General features: G+C 37.9%; 1 protein-coding gene across 1 annotated transcript; it reads right to left on the reverse strand.

The window, feature by feature from the left end:
- Positions 1-1,621: 1,621 nt before the first annotated feature.
- Positions 1,622-18,265, reverse strand: LOC121320411 (toll-like receptor 3). Its single transcript, XM_041258716.1, has 5 exons — positions 18,174-18,265; positions 8,830-9,294; positions 7,173-7,364; positions 4,920-6,763; positions 1,622-2,106 (listed from the first exon to the last, which is right to left on the reverse strand). Exons 2-5 carry the CDS (start codon positions 9,265-9,267, stop codon positions 1,875-1,877), a joined length of 2,706 nt encoding a protein of 901 aa, XP_041114650.1. The 5' UTR covers positions 9,268-9,294; positions 18,174-18,265; the 3' UTR covers positions 1,622-1,874.
- Between the last annotated feature and the right edge of the window lie 4,594 nt (positions 18,266-22,859).

Here is a 22,859-nt window from a genome sequence, read left to right on the forward strand (position 1 = left end):
GAATGGGGTATGGCAGCTGACGACCTAACAGAGTTCCACTTCTTTCAGCAGAAACACAAGAAACTGCGGTTGCAGTGGACTAAGGAAAGAAAACACTGGACACTGGAGGATTGTGAAAACATTGCCTGGTCTGATGAATCCTGGTTCCTGCTGTTTCACGCTGATGGGTGGTCTAGGGTATGAAGAAAACCACATGAGTACATGCATCCATTATGCTGCGTGTCAACATTGCAGGCTGGTGGTGGTGGTGTGATGGTGTGGGGTGTGTTTTCATGGCACACATTGGGCCCCTTGATAAAAGTGGAGCAACGTTTGAATGCCACAGGATATCTGAACATCACTGCCAATCAGGTGCATCCCTTCATGGCAGCAGTGTATCCATCTGCTAATGGATTTTTTTAGCAGGATAATGGCCCATGCCACAAGGCTAGGATTGTCCAGGAATGGGTTCACGAACATGACAGTGAATTCTGCTTACTGCAGTCCAGTTACCAGTTACCAGATCTAGTTGTCCAGTTACCAGGTCTCAATCCAATTGAGCATCTGTGGGATAAGATGGAACAAGCTATTCGGAGTAGAGATCCACTAGCAGCCAACTTGACACAACTGTGGGAAGCATTGAATTCAACATGGGCCAGCATCCCTGCGGAACGCTTTCGACACCTTGTAGAGTCCATGCCTTGACGAATTGAGGCTGTTCTGACGGCAAAAGGGGGTGCAACTTAATATTAGGAAGGTGTTCCTAATGTTTATAGTAACCAAACTGAGCTTGGACAACTGGTTCTTTTTGCCCTTTTATAACACAGACCCAAACACAGAGAAGTAGTTTTAAAGTGCTAGTGCACTATTTTTAATAAACAAAGAAGCAAAAACAGAAAAACTAAACACCTAGCTCTTCCGAGCACTAACTAAACATACACAGGTCCCTGACTAACTTGCAGTAACTTGCAGTAAGCTGTTTACCTGACATTGTGATACAGACGCACTTTTACACAAACTTTTTAAACCAAACATAGGTTTTAATACACAATACCTTTACTACAGCAGTACCCACGTGCAGTCGGGCTTCTTCACACAGAATCAGCCCTGAGTGAACAGACTGCCTTCTTTAAATACCCTTTACCAGCATCTAATTTACAATTTCCCAGGTGCAGGTGATAACTAACAATAAACACATTTAGCAATTTTTTTAACAAACATGCATGCGCACATGATTTTGGCATTCTTTTCAAGGTCCAAAATATCATAAAATTAACAACAAAACCTAATGGTGCAAAACTTCTGTACAATCTCTTTTCCTTTCTTTTATCATCTGACTCGTTATTTTGTTAATGCAACTAATTAAATGTACATGAAAATCAGGTATAAACTTTTTCCACACCAACAGTGCAATTTATGGTTGAAATGTGTAATGTTGATGGATACTGGAATTATTTAACAAATTCTCCTGTGTTTTAGTTACTAATGCTAGATCAAGAAACATTATTCTTGTAATCTACCTACAAAATATATTGTAATAATGGAGTTCCTGTATAATACATATAAAAGATTGCATGTTGTAAGCAAGTTCAACTATCAGTGGATAATGGCCACTAATCAGGCTTACTAAATCGGGGTACAGTCTGTTAACTAAAGTTATTTATCTTTCCCTTGCTCTTCGCACCACAAACCAATGATTAAAGTTGCAGAGTACAAGATCCTGGATCAAACTATCAACAAAAAAAACTCCTCCGATGGTCTTTATACTAAAACCTATTACACCAAGGATAAGATTTTTGAAATGCCAAATGCAGAACTAAACTTGAATGTACATATTTTACTGAATTAAAACTGTCAAACTGAGAAACATTTTTTTGGAAGGCAGCGTGAAAATATTACTGTTGCATTCTGTTACTTGAACCCAGCGCCACCTTCATTTTCTGACGAAAGGCTTTTACACGATCCCTCTGCACTGGCCAGTGCAAAATACAGCATGATTTGATCATTCCTCTCCGAAGGAAAAGGGATTGGTATAATTTGTAATCTGGGATGTCCTCTAGAAAGATTAAAACAATGGAGTCCCGGCTCTGTTCAATGGCTTGATGTATCGCATGGTGCACCTTGAACCTGGGTAAAGCAACACAGAAGGTGATTATTTATCTGAACTGCAGTTCATCTTCTATTGTAACCCTGCTATGCATAATAATCCATACCTATTTATGTCTAAAAAGTTCTATATGCCTTGCAAAAGTATTCAGACCCCTGACCAATTCTCTCATATTACCGAATTACAAATGGTACATTGAAATTTCATTCTGTTCGATATTTTATTTTAAAACACTTAAACTCAAAATCAATTATTGTAAGCTGACATTGGTTTTATGTTGGGAAATATTTTTAAGAAAAATATAAAACTGAAATATCTTGCTTGCATAAGTATTCAACCCCCACACATTAATATTTGGTAGAGCCACCTTTCGCTGCAATAACAGCATTAAGTCTTTTGGGGTAAGTATGTACCAGCTTTGCACATTACCTTCTATTACCTTTGTTGGAGTGATTTTGGCCCATTCTTCTTAGCAGATTTGCTCCAGGTTGTTCAGGTTGGTTGGACGACGCTTGTGGACCGCAATTTTCAAATAATGCCACAGATTTTCAATGGGATTGAGATCAGGACTTTGACTGGGCCACTGTGGGACATTCACCTTTTTGTTCTTGAGCCACTCCAATGTTGCTTTGGCCTTGTGCTTGGGATCATTGTCCTGCTTAAAAGGTGAATTTCCTCCCAAGCTTCAGTTTTTTAGCGGACTGAAGCAGATTCTCTTGCAGTATTTTCCTGTATTTTGCTCTATCCATTTTTCCTTCAATTGTAACAAGATGCCCAGTCCTTGCTGATGAGAAGCATCCCCACAGCATGATGCTGCCACCACCATACTTCACAGTAGGGATGGTGTGTCTTGAGGCATGGGCAGTGTTAGGTTTGCGCCACACATAGCGCTTTGAGTTTTGGCCAAAAAGCTCTATCTTGGTCTCATCTGACCACAAAACATTTTCCCACATTGCAGCTGGGTCACTCTCATGCTTTCTGGCAAACTCCAGACGTGCTTTCAGATGGTACTTTTTGAGTAACGGCTTCTTTCTTGCTACCCTCCCATACAGCCCAGTGTTATGCAGAGCTCTTGTTATGGTTGACTGGTGCACCATTACTCCACTCCCACCCACTGAACTCTGTAGCTCCTTCAAAGTGATTGTTGGCCTCTCTGTGGCTTCTCTCACAAGTCTCCTTCTTGTTTGAGCGCTGAGTTTTGAGGGATGGCCTTGGCAGCACCTGGGTGGTGTGATGCAGCTTCCACTTCCTGATTATTGATCCAACTGTGCTCACTGGGATATCCAAACACTTGGATATTATTTTGTACCCTTTCCCTAATCTATGCATTTGTATTACTTTATCTCTAACTTCTGTAGAATGCTCTTTGGTCTTCATTTTCCTTCAGATTCACAGCCTTACCAATGATCCTTCGACAATGGGGTTTTTATCCAGAAAATGTGACAGCAACTTTAATGGTTCACAGGTGGAGACCAATGGTAAGGTAATCGTGTCTTCGTTAGGGCAATTTCTTTCATTGGTGCAAACAGGGAGCTTCCACAGCACAGGGGTTGAATACTTATGCAAGCAAGATATTTCAGTTTTTTTTATTTTTCTTAAAAATATTTCCCAACATAAAACCAATGTCACCTTACAATAATTGATTCTGAGTTTCAGTGTTTAAAAATAAAATATCAAACAGAACAAAATTTCAATGTACCGTTTGTAATTCAGTAATATGAGAGAATTGGTCAGGGGTCTGAATACTTTTGCAAGGCACTGTGTATATATATATATATATATATATATATATATATATATATATATATATATATATATATATATATATATATATATATATATATATATATATATATATATAGTGGTGTTACATCAAACAGTCACATGTAAGCAATCTTTCCTGGTCTTTTAAACTGCCGACTGCAGTTTTTATTTAAAACATTTCAAGCACTGAAAGTCCCTTTTTAAAATTCCTACACCACATAATTATTCATTGGAAACCAAGAAAACAAAAACATAAGTGAATTGAATTACTTTAGGTTATAATTGCATCTCAAGGATCTGGTGAATTCATCATAACCCACAAGAGTGACCCCTTTGATGCAATTATAACCGTGTAATTCACTGCAGCCTATCTATTATTCTATATGTAATACCCACCACATTTTCTTTTCATAAATCAAACAAAGTTGTATCTTCATGAAACTGTTACTGAATTGTCACTAAACATTTTCCATGAGTTAGAGCTTTTTGAAAAGGGCCTAAGAGTCATCTATATTTTAAAACTGACATTCTTGAAATGTAATCTCCCCAGACCTCTCCTTGTCGTTAATATAAATAAATTACCTGCTGGTGCTGTTTAAATCACAAGGGTTGGTTTGGCCCCTCAAGAGATGGTGTCAGTATTCTTACAGGTGTTTTTTTTGTTTTTTTTTTTTTTTTTTTTTTTAAGGTTTCATAGGCTACTACTAAAATGAGTGAGAAGCAAAGTGATAATTGGCATGTTTTTAACAAATTCATGAAATTCAGTACAATGCGGTTGGTTTCCAGAACAGTCCATTCCATGCATAATTAACCCTCATACAGACTTTTAAATAACTGATGTGTACAAGGTTCAGTGAGGGAGCTATAAATAAAGGTTATTAAACCTTTTGTATTTTTCAGATGCAGGACACCCATATGTTGGTCTCTGGATTATATGTTGTTTAGAAATGCTTTTTTTTTTTTTTTTTTTTTTTTTTTTTTTTTTAGTTCATGAATTTGGTTATCAAGATGATTGTTTTAAGAGTCCCAATAACACAAGTTAAACATCAGGGGAGAACAATTATCTTACCTGCTGCACCAAGGATCCTTTAACAGAGCTTCAGTTACAACAAATATTATTTTTCTGCTCCTGCTCATACTCCTGACAACAGCATCCAATTCTGATGTACCAGCTACAAAGTCCCGGTCATCAAAGCAAAAACGATAAACTGCCTGGTCATTATTTTCCAATGGCATGAAGTTCCTTTCTATCCAATCCATATCTTTACGAGCATAAATTATGTATGCATCATATTCAAATCTATTTTCCCCTATATCGACTTCTGTGTATCCAAGGACACGATTCACAAACACATTCCAAAAGAACTCTATTCTCCATCCTTGGAAACGAATGAAAATGACACAAACCAGAAATACAAGTAAAAAGCTAGCACTGAATATAAACAGACTTTTAAATGGTGCAAGGTCCTTACAGGCGGATGTGTCAAACAGGCGGACAGAGGAGTTGAAGAACGAAGGTGGGGTGTTACAAATATATTGTGAATTCAATCTGGGAACACTTGTATTGGTCTTATTTAGCCAATTCACAAACCAAAACATACTTTCACATGTACAGTCGAAAGGATTCTTCTCCAAATACAGTGTCTGCAAGTTTTTGAAGACTGTCTCAAACACATTGTTTTCCACTGACGTAATGAGATTTTTTTGAAGGTTAAGCACCCGTAGAGACTTTAGGTCATCAAAAGTGAACTTTAGAAGAACATTGAGGTTATTTGGACCTAAATCAAGTTGAACCAGCTTAAAGAGTCCTCTGAATGCATCAACAGGGATCTCATCTAAACCATTAGAGTCCAGTTGAAGTATCTGAAGGTTAGCCAAACCCTTGAGGAATAGCAGTGGACCCCCAGGGTTACCATTTTTCCAAAGGCGGGCTAAGTTATTGTGCTGCAGCTTCAAGATTTTCAAGTGCTGGAGTCCACTGAACAGAGCCTCATTAATGTTAGCTATGTTGTTGTTGCTGAGGTCAAGCACTGTAAGGTTCTGGAGGGGCTGAAACGGAGAAGGACTCAAATCCAGAGTTCCAGACAGTGTGCGTCCAAGCATTAGAGTTCTTAGAGTAGGGGTATGGATAAAAGATGAAGATGACAAGGTGATTTTTTGGTTGTAAGACAGGAAAATCTCCTCAATACTGCTAAGCCCTCTAAATTCTTCTCCAGTTAAAGTCTGAATGATCGCATTATGACCCAGGTATAGCTTACTTAGATTTCTGAACCATGTGAAAGCTCCATTCTCCAGTTTTGAGATTCCAATTCCTGTCAGGTTAAGGAACACGAGAGGTGACTGGGCCAGAGAGAAGAGTGTTTTATTGGTAATGGTTTTTAAATTCATGGAACAGCTGCTCAAACTCAAATATTTAAGGCTTTTTAAACCAGAGAAAGTTTCCTCTGTAATGCCTCTGAAAACGTTTCCATCCATTAGCAGATGTTCCAGGTTTATAAACCACTGAAAGGAGAAATCATCGAGTATGGGTGTTTTTTTATGTTTTGTCAGGGATTTCTTAAGATTTAAGAAATTTAGGGTTGACAAGTTTGAAAATGTGTTTTTGGTTAAATGTGCAATGCTGTTCTCCTCAAGGGATAAATATTCTAATTTCTGAAGCCACTGAAATGAACCATCGTTTATAGTAGACAATCCATTTTTGGAAAGATCCAGAGCCGTAAGGTTAGTTGCTTTAAGCCCTTTAAAGGTGCTGTTAAGTATTTTTGAAAGACGTGTGCCCTGCAATGAAAGGTTACGGAGAGCAGTTCCTGACAGCTCATTACAGAGTTTCTCTGTTAAAACAGAATCAAGTTTGGTGTGATCCATTACTAGTCCATGCAGTTGCCTAATGGAGCGGAAGCATCCCGGCTCAAACTAAAAAAAAAGGGAGAAGAATTTAAGTCTGGAGAAATCAATAAAATCAAAGGTTAATTCACCAAGCCACTAAATCAGGGGTAGACAACCCAGGCCTTTCCAGTTCTGGTCTCTATTTATTTTTTTTTTAATTATGAAACATCAAAGGTTCTAATCATTTAGGTATAAAATTCCTATTTGGTTTTGAACTGAATATTGTTTTGAAAAACTACTTTATTTGTTAGTAAAAAAAAAAAACACATGGTGCAGCAGTTTTAACTCAGCACATAGTGTATGTACTTTCTATATAATGTTATTCCTTTCATCACATTACTTAGTCGTGAGTAAGAATTAACTTGAATGATTTTACAATACTTGTAGTAATATGCACAACGGTGTGTTTACTCATGTATTACAACAGAAGACACACCTGTTTCAGTGGAAGGGAAGACAGTTCCAGCAGTTTCAGTGAGGTGTTGCTCAGACAGGAAAACTCATCTTTCTTAAGCACAGATATTTTATTTCCTGACAGGATAAGTTCCTGAAGATTCTGCAGTTGCGTATGGGTTCCCAGGTTAGCGGTTGTCAGGTCATTGCGAGACACGTCCAATTTTCTCAAATTCTACAAAAAAAAAAGACTATGTATAACAAGTAAATTTCTGCATGTTATTCAGAATCTCCCCAAAAATTTCAAAAAACTGGAAAGGCTAGAACTTGTCAACACATTTGTTTACCAGACTAAAGGCAGAATTCCAAACTTTAGTGGGGAATACTTGTTTTACTGCTTAATAAAGCATACCAGGATTTATTTTGATCAATAATCAATCACATGTAAATAAAACCAACGTCAATACTGCTCCTCATGGTTGATTGGGTTGTGGGTGACTATGTTAGCAATATACTATAATCCCCCAACAAGAATATCAGTAACACATTACAAGTCTCAGGAGAATGATAACATGTCCTGTAGAACAGCATATCATAACATGCCACTAAATATTTCAGACTTGTGGGTCCCTAGATGTAACCTTTACTAGCTTACCCAATCAGGTGTCAGTGCCAGGCACTACATTTGTATAACAGTACATTCTTGTAACACACATGCATATTTTTTTTTTTATTATTATTATTATTTGTATTGGGCCCTATTCACAAAACTTTTTATGACTGTTCTGAGGTATGTATTTGAAGGAAAGTGCAAATATACACACTGCTCTTTCACACATGCTCTACCCGGGTCAGCTACGTGATTTCACACTGCTTTTGATAAAGTGGGGTTGACCTGGATGACAGGCGCAAGTACACAATACGCGTATCAATGCTCCGGAAGCAGCTTGTTACAGACGCTTCCATCCAAGCTTCTCTGGATTGAACCATCGGCCCAAATGTTGACTAGAGCAAATGTTTCTTCATCCCTGCTGAAATCTGGCTCATGGTGTGTCTCAAGCAACAAAAATATGGCTAAAGAGAATAATCAAAAACATTGCCTGTGGAAGTGAAACGTTCACACAGGCGTGGCGGTTTGTGAAAGGTGCTTTAGATTGAATAGGTTTTTTGTTTTTTAATTATATAAACTTTTAGCCATCTCCATTAAACCGTAATACTAATGCTAAGGAACATGTGTTAAAATATATCTATAATGTGTATTTACTTCTTCTACTGATGTGTTGTGGTCATCATCACCTCATTAAACCTATTACGTTTATAAATTTAGATCAGTAATATTCATAGCCATAGTCACATGTCCAATGGAAAAGTAAATACACGAAGGGGGTGGAATTATCCTGTCGTGTTTTGTCTGGTATTTTTACTGCAGTGAAAGTGACATCTAGTGGTGAAATGCAAAAAAAAAATAAACAGCTTTCTGCACAGCTCAAATATTAATCTGCATATTATATTATGAAGGAAGCTTGTGTCTCAAAACCTCTGAAGTGTTTTTTTTTTTTTTTTTTTTTTTTTTTTTTTTTTTTCTGATAGTTTGCACAGGCTAAACAGCAGTTGTAAACAGACACCAAGGAATTCTTATTTGAGTGTAAAATTGACCATGATTGTGAGCTTAAAAAAAACCCTTCCTACCAAAATCCTACCTCTAGGCTTCCAAAAGGATCTCCTTTGAGTTTAATCTTGTTGGATGATAGGTTCAGTTCACTGAGGTTAGAGCAGTAAGCAAAATCTTTCTCAGACAACTCGTACACTTCATTGTGCTCCAATTTCAATTCCCGGAGGAGTGGCATTGGCTGGCACAAGCCTTGTATTTTCTTGATTGAGTTAAACCCTGCATTAAGATAAACAAGCTGCTTGTATTGTGACATAATAGAAGTGGGCAACTCCTTCAGCTGGTTATGTGACAGGTCCAAGGTGGTTATATTGTCAGGAAGATATGAAGGAACTTCCTTGAGCTTCAGGTGACTACAGTCTGCACTCTGATCTTTAACCTCACACCCCATCTTCTTGTATTCCACAAAGCAGAGGCAGGGGGTTAAAAGTCCCACACACAAACTGAACAAGCAAAAACAGATGTTCATGGTTTCAGGATCTCTAACAGACTTGTCCTGAAAAATACAATAAAAGGCATTTAAAACGTTAGCTCAGTTAGATGAGAGGAAAAGAATACGATTTGTATATTGGTTACATAATATCTGTGGATAGAGTGCTGTATATGCACCTAATATACAAAGATGCGTATAGTCCTAATATTCAAAGATGTGTATATTGTGCACAAGCCATCTGTCAAGTTCCAGCTCTTAGTAAACAAAGAACATATGCAAACAACAAATGCAAACGTTTCCTCATTTTATGTGCACAATGTGTGCATTTTATGTGAACAAATACCGGTAGTGAGAAGGATTTGGGTAGCTGCATAGATAACTGCAGAACTGAAATATCTTGTGGTTCTCAGAGTAAAATTTTATATTTTTGGATTTTCTTTTTTTTTGAAGTATACGATACAAGTAATCCTTTTGAACCAAATTTCAGATGATGGGCCCTGTACAAAATTCACTGTTAGTAAATGTTATTGATGTCCGATTTATGTATTTTGCAATTCCCTAAATCTGAATTATGTTCAGCATCAGTAATAATGGTGTGTCAGTGAAACTCATCATAACATTAAACAATGAACAATAAGATTCGCTGCTGTCCTTATCAGGTCATTCCATATGAAATCAATCTTCAAAAACCTCGACCTCCTTTGATTTGTGATTTTTAAGAAAAAAGTCCTTTTGCCTTTGGGAGCGGTGGTTCAGTGTGACCTCCCGTTCATGAGATACAGTTCATCAAAGCTGACCCATTTTGGACCCCCCACCTAACCTTTCCATGGTCATAACTTCCTCCATAATTGACACAGAAAGGTAGATTTGGTGTCGTTTTAAGGCTCTAGAAAGACAATATATCCAAAAGTTTACAAAATCAGAGGCGGTCAAGTGAAAAATGGCATTTTTTTTTTTTTTTTTTTTTTTTTATTGATTTCATGTCCCTATCTATAATCAAGATGAGAATTTTTTGTAAATAAGAAATGTTTGTCTAATTGTATTGCCTATTCTTACCATTTGATGTTTTTTATGGAAAAAAAAATACTGCCATGTTCTGTCCAAAAGGGGCTACTTAATACCAAAACATTTGGAATACATAATTGTTGGTCTGGTATGCACAAATGTTAAACAAAATGCTTAGTTTAATATAAATATATAGACTTCAGAATCAAATGAAACCTACAGGGTGTGTTTCAGACTCTCCTGTTATTAGTGTGTACCTTACAGGTTAATTTCCAAAAATATGCGGTTACCAGTATATGGTTTAACTTAAAAAATAAAACTTAGACTTTACTGTTTTAAAGAAAACATTATTACTATTGTTATTATTTCTTTCTTTCTTAGCAGAGGTCCTTATCCAGAGTGACTTACAGTTATTAAAAATATCACAATGCAGATAATCACATTACAGAAAGGGCTTGACATGGTCTGCACTGGGGTTTCTACCTGTCTAATATATATATATATATATATATATATATATATATATATATATATATAATGTGTGTATGTGCGTGTGTGTGTATGTGTTAGTTTCACAGCAGTTTTGGAATCTTATGATTAGTTACCGAGTTGGAACACACGCACAGTTATTAGTTTATGTATTTAAAAAAAAAAAAAAAAAAAAGTCTGTCACTACACCTCAGCGGTTCGGCTTGAATCATGGTGTAGCAGGTCTGTCCTAAAGAGACAAAAAAATGAATATTTCCACATTGATTGTTTACAATCATTCGGTCAGTATTTTCTTAGCGCCTTTCATAAAGCGCTTTACAAGAACAACAAGGAAATCCATAATACTTCAAATACAGAGAAATGCACAATACATGACATACAGTGGATATACAAGAGTAAAAGTCAAGTGTATTTGCCCATTTTGTGATGCGGGAGGTGCAGTTGAAAAAAATAGCAGTGCTGAGAGGCACTGTGCAACAGTACATAAATATTTTCAAAAAAACTTTTCCTGCAGGAAGCAATCTCTGTGAACTAAAACATGACTTTGCATAAACAGCAGTCATTTTTAACCAAACCAGTGAAAAAATAAATAAATGCTGTAACAGAAGCATCTTTCCAAGCTGCTTACTTTCTAGCAAAAAACAAGACAGCATTTACATACGGTGCATTGGTAAAGGGTGCAATGACTGTCATGGCTGAATCTTTATTCAAAGATTAAAAAAAAAACAAGCCAGAAATAATGTCTGCTATAACTGACGTGCAACTGGGCGCTAACACTGTAGCAAGGAGTGTATCGGCATTATCCAAAGATGTCTGTGAACAGTTAGACAGGGATTTATGTTGTGGTCAATGGGGAGGATCGTGGTTGTGCTGATCACAAAACCTGAGAATGCAAGAATGCAAGCTAAGCGATCCAGGGAGGGAGAGTGCTGTGTGAGATTTTATTTTTTATTTTTTTAAATAACAGATGCTCAGCAATTGGATCCCACTAAGCAGTGAATGGCAAAATAACGCAGAATACAATGCAGTTGTAGTAATGCCAATGTCGTTTTGAACCTTAACCGACCACAAATAATTAAAAAAAAAAAAAATAAAAAAAAAACCTTTGCACAGTGGACTGGCTCAGTGAGTAAGCAAGGTAAACAAAACTTAATACTTATTTTCACAGACAAGTGCATCATTCCCTGTTAATCTGCTGAAATGGAACATTCTTCAAAGGTAAACAGAAGCCACTGGCATTGCCACAGGTGCAAAAGTATTGTTCAACGACAGCGTAATTTAAAAAAAAAAAAGCACTTAGGGAAACATGGTAAGACATTTAAGTACTACAATTTCTATATTGCACTTTTTAGGATTACGAAAGCATTTGTTATAGTGTGTGATTTTTTTAAAGTGGAGAAATGGTACATCCTGCCGTTATTCCAACTTCTAGGCATTGCCATATAGTGCTGAATTCTGAAGTTGATAAACTACATTGCAAATCTCCAAAGTAGGCTTTCATTAAATTTGTTATTGTCATCGGTACCCTAAAAAAATCAAATGCTGCCCAAAGAAGTTCAGGTGGCACTGAACCATATGCACTAGCCAAATCCAGGAATGTCACATGGAGCTCCTTCCTCTCCTTTTTTGCTGATTGAATTTGTTGACGGATTACACCGATGTATTCTAAGCATTACCCAATGGAAAAAAGAACATTTCTGACAGTACAACTGAAAAATCATCTCCATACACAGTATTGAACAGACCCGAGTGGGGAACACTGCACAGTATACAGGACAGTGAATGCGGCTGAAAACAATATAACGTAACAGCAGCATGCCCAGTACACAGTGAATGGCAACTGCTACAGTGGTCCTGACCCCATTATTAGATATAGACACTTGCATTAATTATAACACTGTAAAGTATGTATGAAAAAATGAAACAATAATTAGCCATGAAGAAAATTAATAATACAGCTGTGAAATCAGAATACAACAGCGGCAGTGAGTTGTTGTCCAAGTGGTCCCAGTGGTCAGGACCACTGTGACATCACAGCGCTGAGTGGTCCCTGTGGTCTCATGGAGTGGTCTGGACCACTGGAAATTATTTGTGTTAAAAAAAATAAATAAATAAAGGCAGACAGGATTATCACTTCAGAAATTGCATTGATTGCCTTGCTCATCACCACAGGTAAGATTAGCCTCTAATGGACCCTGATATAGCTACTATGTTTCTGGCTTACGAGTTTGATTGCTAGAAATATCAAGAGCACAATAATGTGTATACTGCATGTTCATTGATTTGTACCGAGATCTGGTGTTATTGTGTTAAACTGTATTATAGTACACTGCAGTTTTGATAGGCCTAGGCTGACTAAGAAATATGTCTGGGTTTGGTCAGTGGAAAAGGTGGCAACCCTAGTCTACACCCAACAGTGGCTCACATACACACACTCCCAAAACTAGTGAGGCACAATACCACAGTCAAAACAAGACAAAACAAAAGTCCTGTCAACCTGAACTGACCGGGTAGCTACAGTACAATAAAATCAGTAGAAAATAAGATCAAATTCAAATAACACCAAATAATACAGTAAATAATTACATTTAAGAGTGAGTTTGACTAAAAGCAGTTAAACTTATAGTAAAAATATTTGCTTATTGTCCATTAAGAGCACATAATACATACGATAAATAGATTTCAAATAAGAGCAGTTACCAAAAATGTGAGTATGGTGAGTATGGCTATGCAAGAGTAGACTCAAGTACAAGATACAGTGAATGGTTATAATTAGGAGCAGTAGTAGATTACAGCAATGTATGGAGCAGTACGAGTACAAGCTGATGCAAGGGGACAGACCAATATGAAATGCATAACAGGAAAAAAAAAAACATGACAGCTTATAATTTAAAATTCCTAAAACAAATCTTAAAACCTATAATGTCATTACATAGACATGAACTATTATACAAACTAAAAGTGGAATGACATAGAATGACAACTGTTTTCCATGGAATAACAGGTCATTAATACCAATAAACCAGTAAAATCATAGATAAATAAGGAATCTTAAAACCCCTAATACAGTTTCTTACAAATAAACTAATGTACAAAATAAAAGTGGAATGAATTGGAAAAACTGTTTTTCCTTGGAATGAGGCTTGGGATGACAAAAAACTAGTAAAACTATAGATAACTAAGGAATAACAGCTCATATTTTACAATCCTGAACGCAAGTATTTTGATTTACATGCATGTCTCACAAATGAAGTACTTGGGTAGTTGTGTGGTGTATGTTGAAATGCAAGCCCCATGGTACCACTTCCTACATTGACAATAAAGAACCATACAGTCCACAGCTGAGAAGCTGCCAGAACATAAACTGCCTGTGCAGGCAGAGCGTCTGCTGTTGTCATGGTTTGTAAGTGTAGATAAGTAGTGCATACGTGTTTTTCTTTCTTTCAGAGGTATGCACATATATGTTGCCAGGAAGGTTTTGTGCAGATCTGAATAGGAATGTGGAGCTGTCCTATCCAGCCTTTTGCACTTGCAGTGTTTTTATGTTCTGAAATAATCACTGCTACCCATTTGCAAACAGAAATGATATGATTCCTTGACAATATGCATATCTTTCACTTGTGATGAATGTAAATGTATTCAAAATTGTGTACTGCCCATAGTCATATGAAATGTTTTGCTTCACAGCATCAGAACATAGGAACTCATTCCACTCCTCTTTATTGAAAGTTGCACTGGCTACCTGATAGCTGGCAGCGACGATAAATAAGAATTACTATTAAAACCAGGACCCCACACATCAGTGTTTTTGTATTATTTGTTAAAGCTGCATTGCTTTATAGAAAATTACACAAAATATGAAGGTTACCAGCTACAGCACATATATATATATATATATATATATATATATATCTATCTATATATATAGAGAGAGATAGAGAGAGAGAGAGAGAGAGAGAGAGAGAGAGAGAGAGAGAGAGAGAGAGAGAGAGAGAGACACGCACACACATATTGGGCATGCTAGAATATGGCTGTTTTTTTTGGCATTGCAAACGAGAAGAAATTGCATCTTGAATCACTGCCGAATTGAGCCAGTTTTCTGGGTCTAATGATTGCACACAATAATTTTGAGGAAGACCCTGATACTTCATTTCAATTTCAGGCATGTCCCATGGAAAACTATTCTTTATATTGCTTGACTTTGGTGTGGAATGTTTGGCAGTTGGATTTCCATCTTCATCACTGAAGCAAAATTGTCCAGTTCCTTCCCCAAAGAAGCTGGTCTCACTGAAATGCGATGCTCATTCAGCTGTTTCACTGTAATTCAGTGTATCACATTGCCCTTGCTTCTCTCTTGTGGAGGAGTCCAGCAAGTGGAATGTAGTACATTTCCATGCTATGCTTGGAGTCATTTTGATTCTGCTTAGGCTTCCTACGACTATCTACAAAGTCATCTAGCATTGTATCTTCACCATGTGTTCTCTTCATTGCACCTTTGAAGAGTCTGGTGCTGGTTTCACAACATAATCATAGTCATCTTCCCTGCTTTTTTTCCCAGACTGGTTTGCTCTTCCACGTTTTCCTTTACGTAGTATTGAGAGTGAATATGTATGCTAATCTTCAGCTTCTTTGTACCCAATTGCTGGTAGCATTTACCAGTACTTGGACATGAGCATGTAAAAGGCAGAAGTTTTACTGCATGAAAATGTGTTCCATCTATGTTTTTCACTACAAAAGTGCTACTTTGTGCACAGAGTGAAACGTATCCAGAATCCACAGTATCTTGCAATAGACTTTTGTGACATCTGCGTGCGATTGCGCTCACCTTCACCCCCCCTGCCCCGCCCCCTGTGAGTGTTTACTGCTGGGATTGGATGTGTGCAGGAGTCTTCAAAGTTACAGAGCAACTTAACTGTGCTAGAATTACAAATACTGTATCGAGGGAGCGACAATTATTTTCTAAAGTAAGACGGCAAGAAGGAAAAGTAAAGAAATTAATGTTTTGGATACTCTGGTTACACAACTAGTTTGTGTGACCATTTAATAAGATGCAGAGGTCGTGCTAGCATTTGTAAAAAGCGTGTACGTTTTCAGCCATAACATCTGCGTTTTGACATATTGCATCAACATAGTTATATTATTTTCTAGTTTAACTATTTCAGATTAACCGAGTTAACATGCAAAACAGTACATAGTATAACGGTACCTGTTGTAGAAATAGACATAAAACAATTTATTTTGAAAATCCCCTCGTTCACATAAAAGTCAGTGTTGTAGAACACGTACCAATGCAAGGCTGATGAAAAACAAATTAATAAATGTTAAACTGTACATTTCTTTATTGCTGTTAATTTCTGCCTTCTTATTGTATGCAAAAAATGCCAGTGTATATAAACACTTACAAAATACATAATTACTTTAAGAAATCACGTTTCTGATACTTCATTACTTCATGATGAAGTCTTTAATCTGCATGCAAAAAAGTATTGTCATATTTCATTTTAAATTAATAAATGCACATGTTTCGTATTTGTCTTTATATTACATGTTTACTTATTGCAAAATGTTTCGTACAATGATCTAACTGTCAAATTGTATCTAACTATGCCTAATATATTTCTAAATATTAAATCACTAACAATGCTCCAACTTATCACAAAGTCAAATAAATAATAATAGTTATTATTATTAATATATCATTAAATGAACAAAGTTTACATCATTACACTTTTAGAATACACATAAACATAACTGCTATTTGTTAAATAATGTATTGTTACTGTTTAAAAAAAAAAAAGTAATACACTGCATGTTTTTATGTATTCCAAGTATTCCGTGTTTTTATGCATTCCATGGAAAACAGCTGTCATTCCACTTTTATTTTGTACATTAGTTTATTTGTAAGAAACGTTATTTGGTATTTTAAGATACATGCTGTCTTTCCTTATTTGTCTGTGGTTTTACTGGTTTTTCAGTATTCCTCACCTGTAATTCCATGGAAAACACTTGTCATTCCATATCATTCCACTTTTTTTGTACATTAGTTTATCTGTAAGAAACGGTATGGGTTTTAAGATACAAGCTGTCATTCCTTATTCCTCGTTTTCTCCATTACATTCAATGGGCATTCCATTTTGTCATTCGTTTTAGTCTGCCCCGATGCAGTTACTCTACTGGTACAATAGGGTGCCACATAGTCCAGTATGGTCGAGAGTTGTGCAGTTTATCAGGAACTTCAAGAACTGAAAAAAACTTGATAACTCACAATTTGGAGCTAGTCTGGAAAGAAATGTAAATGTGAACAACAAAAAAATAATAATTACTGTTAATGAAAAAATAAAAATCACAAGGAAAATATCCATGTGGTTCACTTTCATCCATACACGACAAAAATAAATGTTCAATGTTCTATTGACGACTTAATACAAATACCATCTCACGTTCATGATAATTCCAATACCATAAGAATATACTTTGATTGGCTCAATTTAATAGTAATTTCGAGTTGCTGATTAAACGAGATCACTACACTTTCACTGCATGACAGCTACAGTTGTAATAAAGTCAAAGGTAAGTTTTCTTTACTTCGACCAAGTAGGCATTTCATTTCATACCTCATATATATATATATATATATATATATATATATATATATATATATATATATATATATTCTGCAACTGCTTTTTTTTTGTGCTACTTACATACTCAGTCTAACCCTTTATGCTAAAGTCCAAATCGCACCACCCCGCCCCGTAAAATCTAATTACATAAAACCAGTACAAAACTTGCTACAAACAAGCACGTTTTTGTGCCTATAAACAAACCTGTTTATTATTTTGTTGAGTTATTTTGTAGCATTAACAAAATGATTCTTTCACCATAATAATGTCACGTTGGCAATGACTGTAAAATTAAATACAATTCTTGTACGCAACGACTTTATCGTATTTTTGTTTTTTTTAACTTTACTTTTTAAACATCCACTTGTATTTAACAATAACTATACGGCTCCAAAACCTTGACTGCATCCACAGTATTATTATTACGGACAGTTAATACATAAGCTTTTAAAAATGTTTTTCCTTTTCTTTTTTGCTTTCCATAAACACCTGATTGTACGGTACTTAAAAAAAAAAAAAAAAAAACTGCCACTACTAGCAAAATAAAACTACATATTTAATTGGCTGGGGGAGGGGGGCATTTCGATGCACTCACATAATAATACAGACATAATACATCACGTAGTACAAGCAAAATAGGTAAAATTATCAATTATTAACTTGTGATGTGTTTACAGATTGTCAGAAATGCCATCAGCTCACAAAAATACAATCACAAAAGAAGAGTTTATGAACGCTCCTCCCTTCTTAACACACAATTTTCAATTTTCCTGAAAGGAATTAGCACAGAATTGCAGTCCCTGCAACCAATTTTTCGGTACTTACGTTTTGTTAAAATTGATTCCAAAATAATGCTGAAAAACTTCGCTTCCACCAGTTTAAGGAAGTAGTTCACAGAAGCGCTGCCTGCAGTTCAAGTCGGGTAAGATAGTCTGGGCATGCGCTATAAGTAAAATTTGAAAAAGGTGACACATGTGCTGTGCTAGCACCACACCAAACACACCAAATATGGATTTGATTTTTTTTCTGTTCACTCACTTTGCATTTAGTTAATTGATAAATATAATCTATTAACATGTCTATTTTTGTATTTATAGATAGATAGATAGATAGATAAAACTAAAGCTTCCTAAAAGATATTTGGCATTTCAGGTAGTAGGCCTAAGATCCTACTTTTCAGGCCTAAAAATGTTTTAAATGTTATTACCACAACATTATTACCATCACACATTAGAATGTGATGGTAATGACACCAGTATTCTGGTAATGACAATAATAGTTAATTAGTATTATAATTAGTATTATATTCTTTAAAAAGGTTCTACTAAATTATGCTAAATAACATTTTAAAATACACTAGTTAAATATATGTATATTTCTTTTTTAAATTATTTATTTATTATTAAGGACAATGGGACCAAAGTCATCTGCTCAAAGGTCAAAGAAATACAGAAAACAAATTAAGTCTGATCCTGTGAAATATCAGGAGAGTCTTAAAAAAGAATATTGAACAGTGTGGCAGTGTGCTCCACCCGTGTGTTCAGTCTGACAGCGTCTTCTGCCATTGCCCCTTTTATTTTACTTTTTTTTCTGTAGTACTCTTCCTGGCCTGAGTCTTGGAGGCGCTGTTGTTCCGGTTCTGGCACCACGTGTGAACAGGCTGGCTGTAGGGGTGATGTCAGGCCAGAGTGGGGTTGAAACTGAAATGATGTGGCGCTCAGTGTGTTTATTGAAACAAATTAAAAATGTAATCAAAAACAGCATACGGCACTTGAGGCCAAAATAAAAACAGACAAACAAAACTGACTAACACTTAAACAAACAGTGGACTAACAGACAGACAAACACTGTGAGTCAAAACAGTTCTATTTATTTTATTTTACTCTCCTTCTTCACACCCATTCTCCAGTCACCGAACACACAACCCTGAGTGAGTAAAATGTGCATTTATATATACTGTTGTGCAGGGATTCAATTACTAATTAATTATTCACGTGAACTAATTTGTGCAACCCCGTGCTCACATACTATTAAATACTTTGAATGCATGTGAAGTGATCAATCCTCGTGCCTAAATACAACTAAGTGTTTTAAAGTACTCGTGCTACACAGACCGATTTATATCCCGTGCAGCAATATCTATACACCAACATTAACACACCTCACGCAACATATAACACAAAATTTACACAGGGTCAGGGCACACAGCCACAACAGTTATCAAAAATGGAACAAAAATTCAAGAGATGGCAATGGAAAAAAATCAAGAAAAAAGACAAAGCTGACTCAAGAAAAATGAAGAAGTAGAAGATTGAATAGCTGTGAAACTCCACCAGTGTCACCACATGACAATCTGCCTTCCAATCAAGAAGCTGGGGGAAATGAAAATGCCTGAACCAGAGGATGGAGAAAAGTTAGAAAGGATCAAGCAAAAGTACATAAGGAGCTTTATAAATCCAGGAAGATGCCACTTGATGCACAAAGGTGGAAAAATATAAGATGTCAGAGAATGGCAGCAAGATGTAGAAATACCACTTCTCTAAAAACAGAAGCTACCGTGATACCTGGGGGAGTGATAATATCATATATCAATATCATGATAATATCGGGCACATCAGAAAAAACATCCTTCAACCCTCCAATTATCTCACGCAGATCTTGTTTCTGATCTGGAAGTAACTGTTCCCCCATCAGAATGCTCTATACACTGTGCAAAATCATCACCTGAGGCTATAAATAAGGCCTTCTTGCCTGCCAGGACTTTAATAAATTTACATGGTAAATTTCCCTTTCATTGCCACGATTGAGCTGCCGAATTTCATAATTTACTTTCCCTATAGTCAGAATCACCTCATCCAGCTCCTCCCATTTAGCACACAGTTTGGATTCTGATGTGGGAAGAAGTAACAATACCTTGTCTCCTGTCAAATGGTCAGACTCCGTGCATTTTGATTGTACTGCTGCTGTTGCCGGTGCTGAGCCGATTTTAGATAGTCTTGGGCCAAAAGACCGACCAAATCCAGGCGATCATGGAGTAGGAGCACATGCTGCACTACATTTTTGGACAAGCCTTTGTGCTCCTCCCACCCCTCTCTCAACAGATCGAGGATGCTGCGAGACTGTCGGCCACACAAGAGCTCAAAGGGGGAGGACCCTGTCAAACTCTGCGGCACCTCTCTCACTGCAAAAAGGAGGTAGGGAAGGAGCGCTGCCCAGTATTTTTGCTCTTGGTTTACAAACCGTCTCAGCATCTGCTTTAGGGTCTGATTAAAATGTTTCACCAAACTGTCCATCTGTGGATGATAAGCAGATGTTCGGATATGACACATTTTTTTATATTTTATATACTTGCTGTAATGTCTGAGACAAACATTTATTTCCATGATTAGTCAATATCTCTTTGGGGGCCATACGCTAGACAATCTACACTAGTTCTTTGGCAATTGCAACTGCACTAGTGGACTGCAATAGAACTGCCTCCAGGTATCGCGTTGAATAATCTACCACTATTAATATATGCCTATACACAGAGTCAGAAGGTAGCAAGGGGCCCAATGTGTCCATTGCAATGCGTTCAAAGGGAGTGGAAATTATTGGCAGTGGGACCAAAGGACAGGGCGCACTCGACCCAGTGCATCTCACTGAGAGTCTGGGCATGTGGTTACATATTTTGACACTTCCATAAGAAGTCCTACCCAGTAAAATCAGGCCAATATGCATTCCCTAGCTTTATCAGCTCCCAGGTGTCCTGCAAAAGGGATATCATGCACCAGCCTCATGACCTCTGGCTGATAAGACTAGGGAACTATCATTTGTGTTATAGGCTGTCCTGTGCCTGTGACAGGGTTCACCCTATATAATAATTGCCCCTTGATAATGAAAATGTGGATATACTAGTGCCCCAATGCCTTTAACATCCTTACCTTCAACAGCCTTACCTTCAACAGACCGGACCTGTCTCCAAGCGTGCAGCAGTGTGGGATTGTTGTGTTGGTCCCACACCAGGTCTCCTGGTTGCACACATCCGGTATATATAGAGGGGCAGGAGTAACATCTGCCCTGGATGACCCAGCAACCTCGCCCTCTCGGTCACACTGCTTGCTGACTCCCTTTGATTGCCACTTGATACCAGCCGGCCTTTCTCCCACCAGACCCCAACCTCGTCTCACTAATGCACCTTCCTATTTTTCAATCCTTATCTTTTTTTCTTCCATTGTTCGTCCTAGAAAAACAAAGTCAGCTTGTAAGTAATTGGTTATACTCTGGCCAGTCCTGGCCCAGAATTATTGGATGTGGCAGCCTTTCCACCACCCACACTATGAGGTTATGTTGCATCGGTCCTACCTGTATATACATATGTTTCTAGTGTGGGGTGTGTCTCCGTATCTCCACGGATACAGGAGATCACCACCTGGCCTTAATGTTGCCACGACACATCGCCCAAGAGAGCTGTCCGAATTAAAGTCTACCCACACCCACTAATGCATGGGTACTTACTTTACCAACAACCACATAAACGATACAAGGCTCCTCCTGACCATTTCCCCGTCTCTTACCCACTTCTGATGCCAGGTAACATGCCGCCACATTGCACTTTATTGCTGGGGAGCACAGCCGGGCTGTATGTCTTGTGGGATGGCACCTGGAATAGATAAGAGGGGCAGAAGGCACTGGGCTTACATATCTGTCCTGCTGCTGATAAGGCACTAGGACAGGGTCATTGAATCTACCCCAGCTCGGGGTCAGTCGTCGCCTCCATGGTAGGGAGATTGGGCTGCCCATTGGGAGGTCTGGATCCCAGCACGATGTGGGGGGATGGTGGAGGTGGAGCCAGTCCCACGCTGCTCAGTGGTAAGAGAGGTGTTAGTCGGCTTTTCGGGGAAGAGAGCAGGGAGCCCACTAGTTTGATTGCGGCTTCCAGGGTGGCCAGATTGTGGCACCGTATCCACATCTGGGTCTCAGCGCCGACCACATGGCAGAATTGTTCGAGTGCTATGGCTTTGCCCTTTTGTCCCCCCCATTTTCTCGAGGGGGCAAACCCAGCACACCACGTGGTCGCACAATCATTGGGCAACCACCCTAGGGCGGGTGACCGCAGGCACTCCCTGAAGCGCATCCGATGATGTTGAGACGCCAGAGGCTGGCCTGCTTGACCAGTTCATACTGGCTAGCCACTACCTTGGTCATGGCCCGCTAGGCTGCTTGGGCTTCCTCGATTAAGCAGGGGCCCAGCTGGCTATCCCAGTATTCCCAAGGCCTTGACGTGGCAGTAGCCAGCCGTTCAAAGGCGACCAGGTATCTCTCCGGATCATCCTCTGTTGTCATTTTCTGCACGCACGCTTTAGGGGGCGCCCTCACGGGTCCTGCTTGTACGTGGGGTGTGTCTCTGATGCCGATCCTCTTGTTCAGCACTCTCTTTCTCTCTGCAGCATCCCGTCTCTGGTCCAGTGCTTCCAGCAGCGCGGATAGTGCAGTGACGTCCATGATCCCGTGTTCAGACCGCACATGTGG

Source organism: Polyodon spathula, chromosome 1 (genome assembly GCF_017654505.1).
Source record: "Polyodon spathula isolate WHYD16114869_AA chromosome 1, ASM1765450v1, whole genome shotgun sequence".
Taxonomy (NCBI): domain Eukaryota; kingdom Metazoa; phylum Chordata; class Actinopteri; order Acipenseriformes; family Polyodontidae; genus Polyodon; species Polyodon spathula.

Coding starts and splice junctions, on each gene's coding strand:
- LOC121320411 (XM_041258716.1), bottom strand. CDS start 9,267: ATGAACATCTGTTTTTGCTTGTTCAGTTTGTGTGTGGGACTTTTAACC. Junction 7,365..8,829: donor ATCCTTTTGGAAGCCTAGAG/GTAGGATTTTGG, acceptor TTTTTTTTGTAG/AATTTGAGAAAATTGGACGT. Junction 2,107..4,919: donor AAGGATCCTTGGTGCAGCAG/GTAAGATAATTG, acceptor TGCTTTACCCAG/GTTCAAGGTGCACCATGCGA.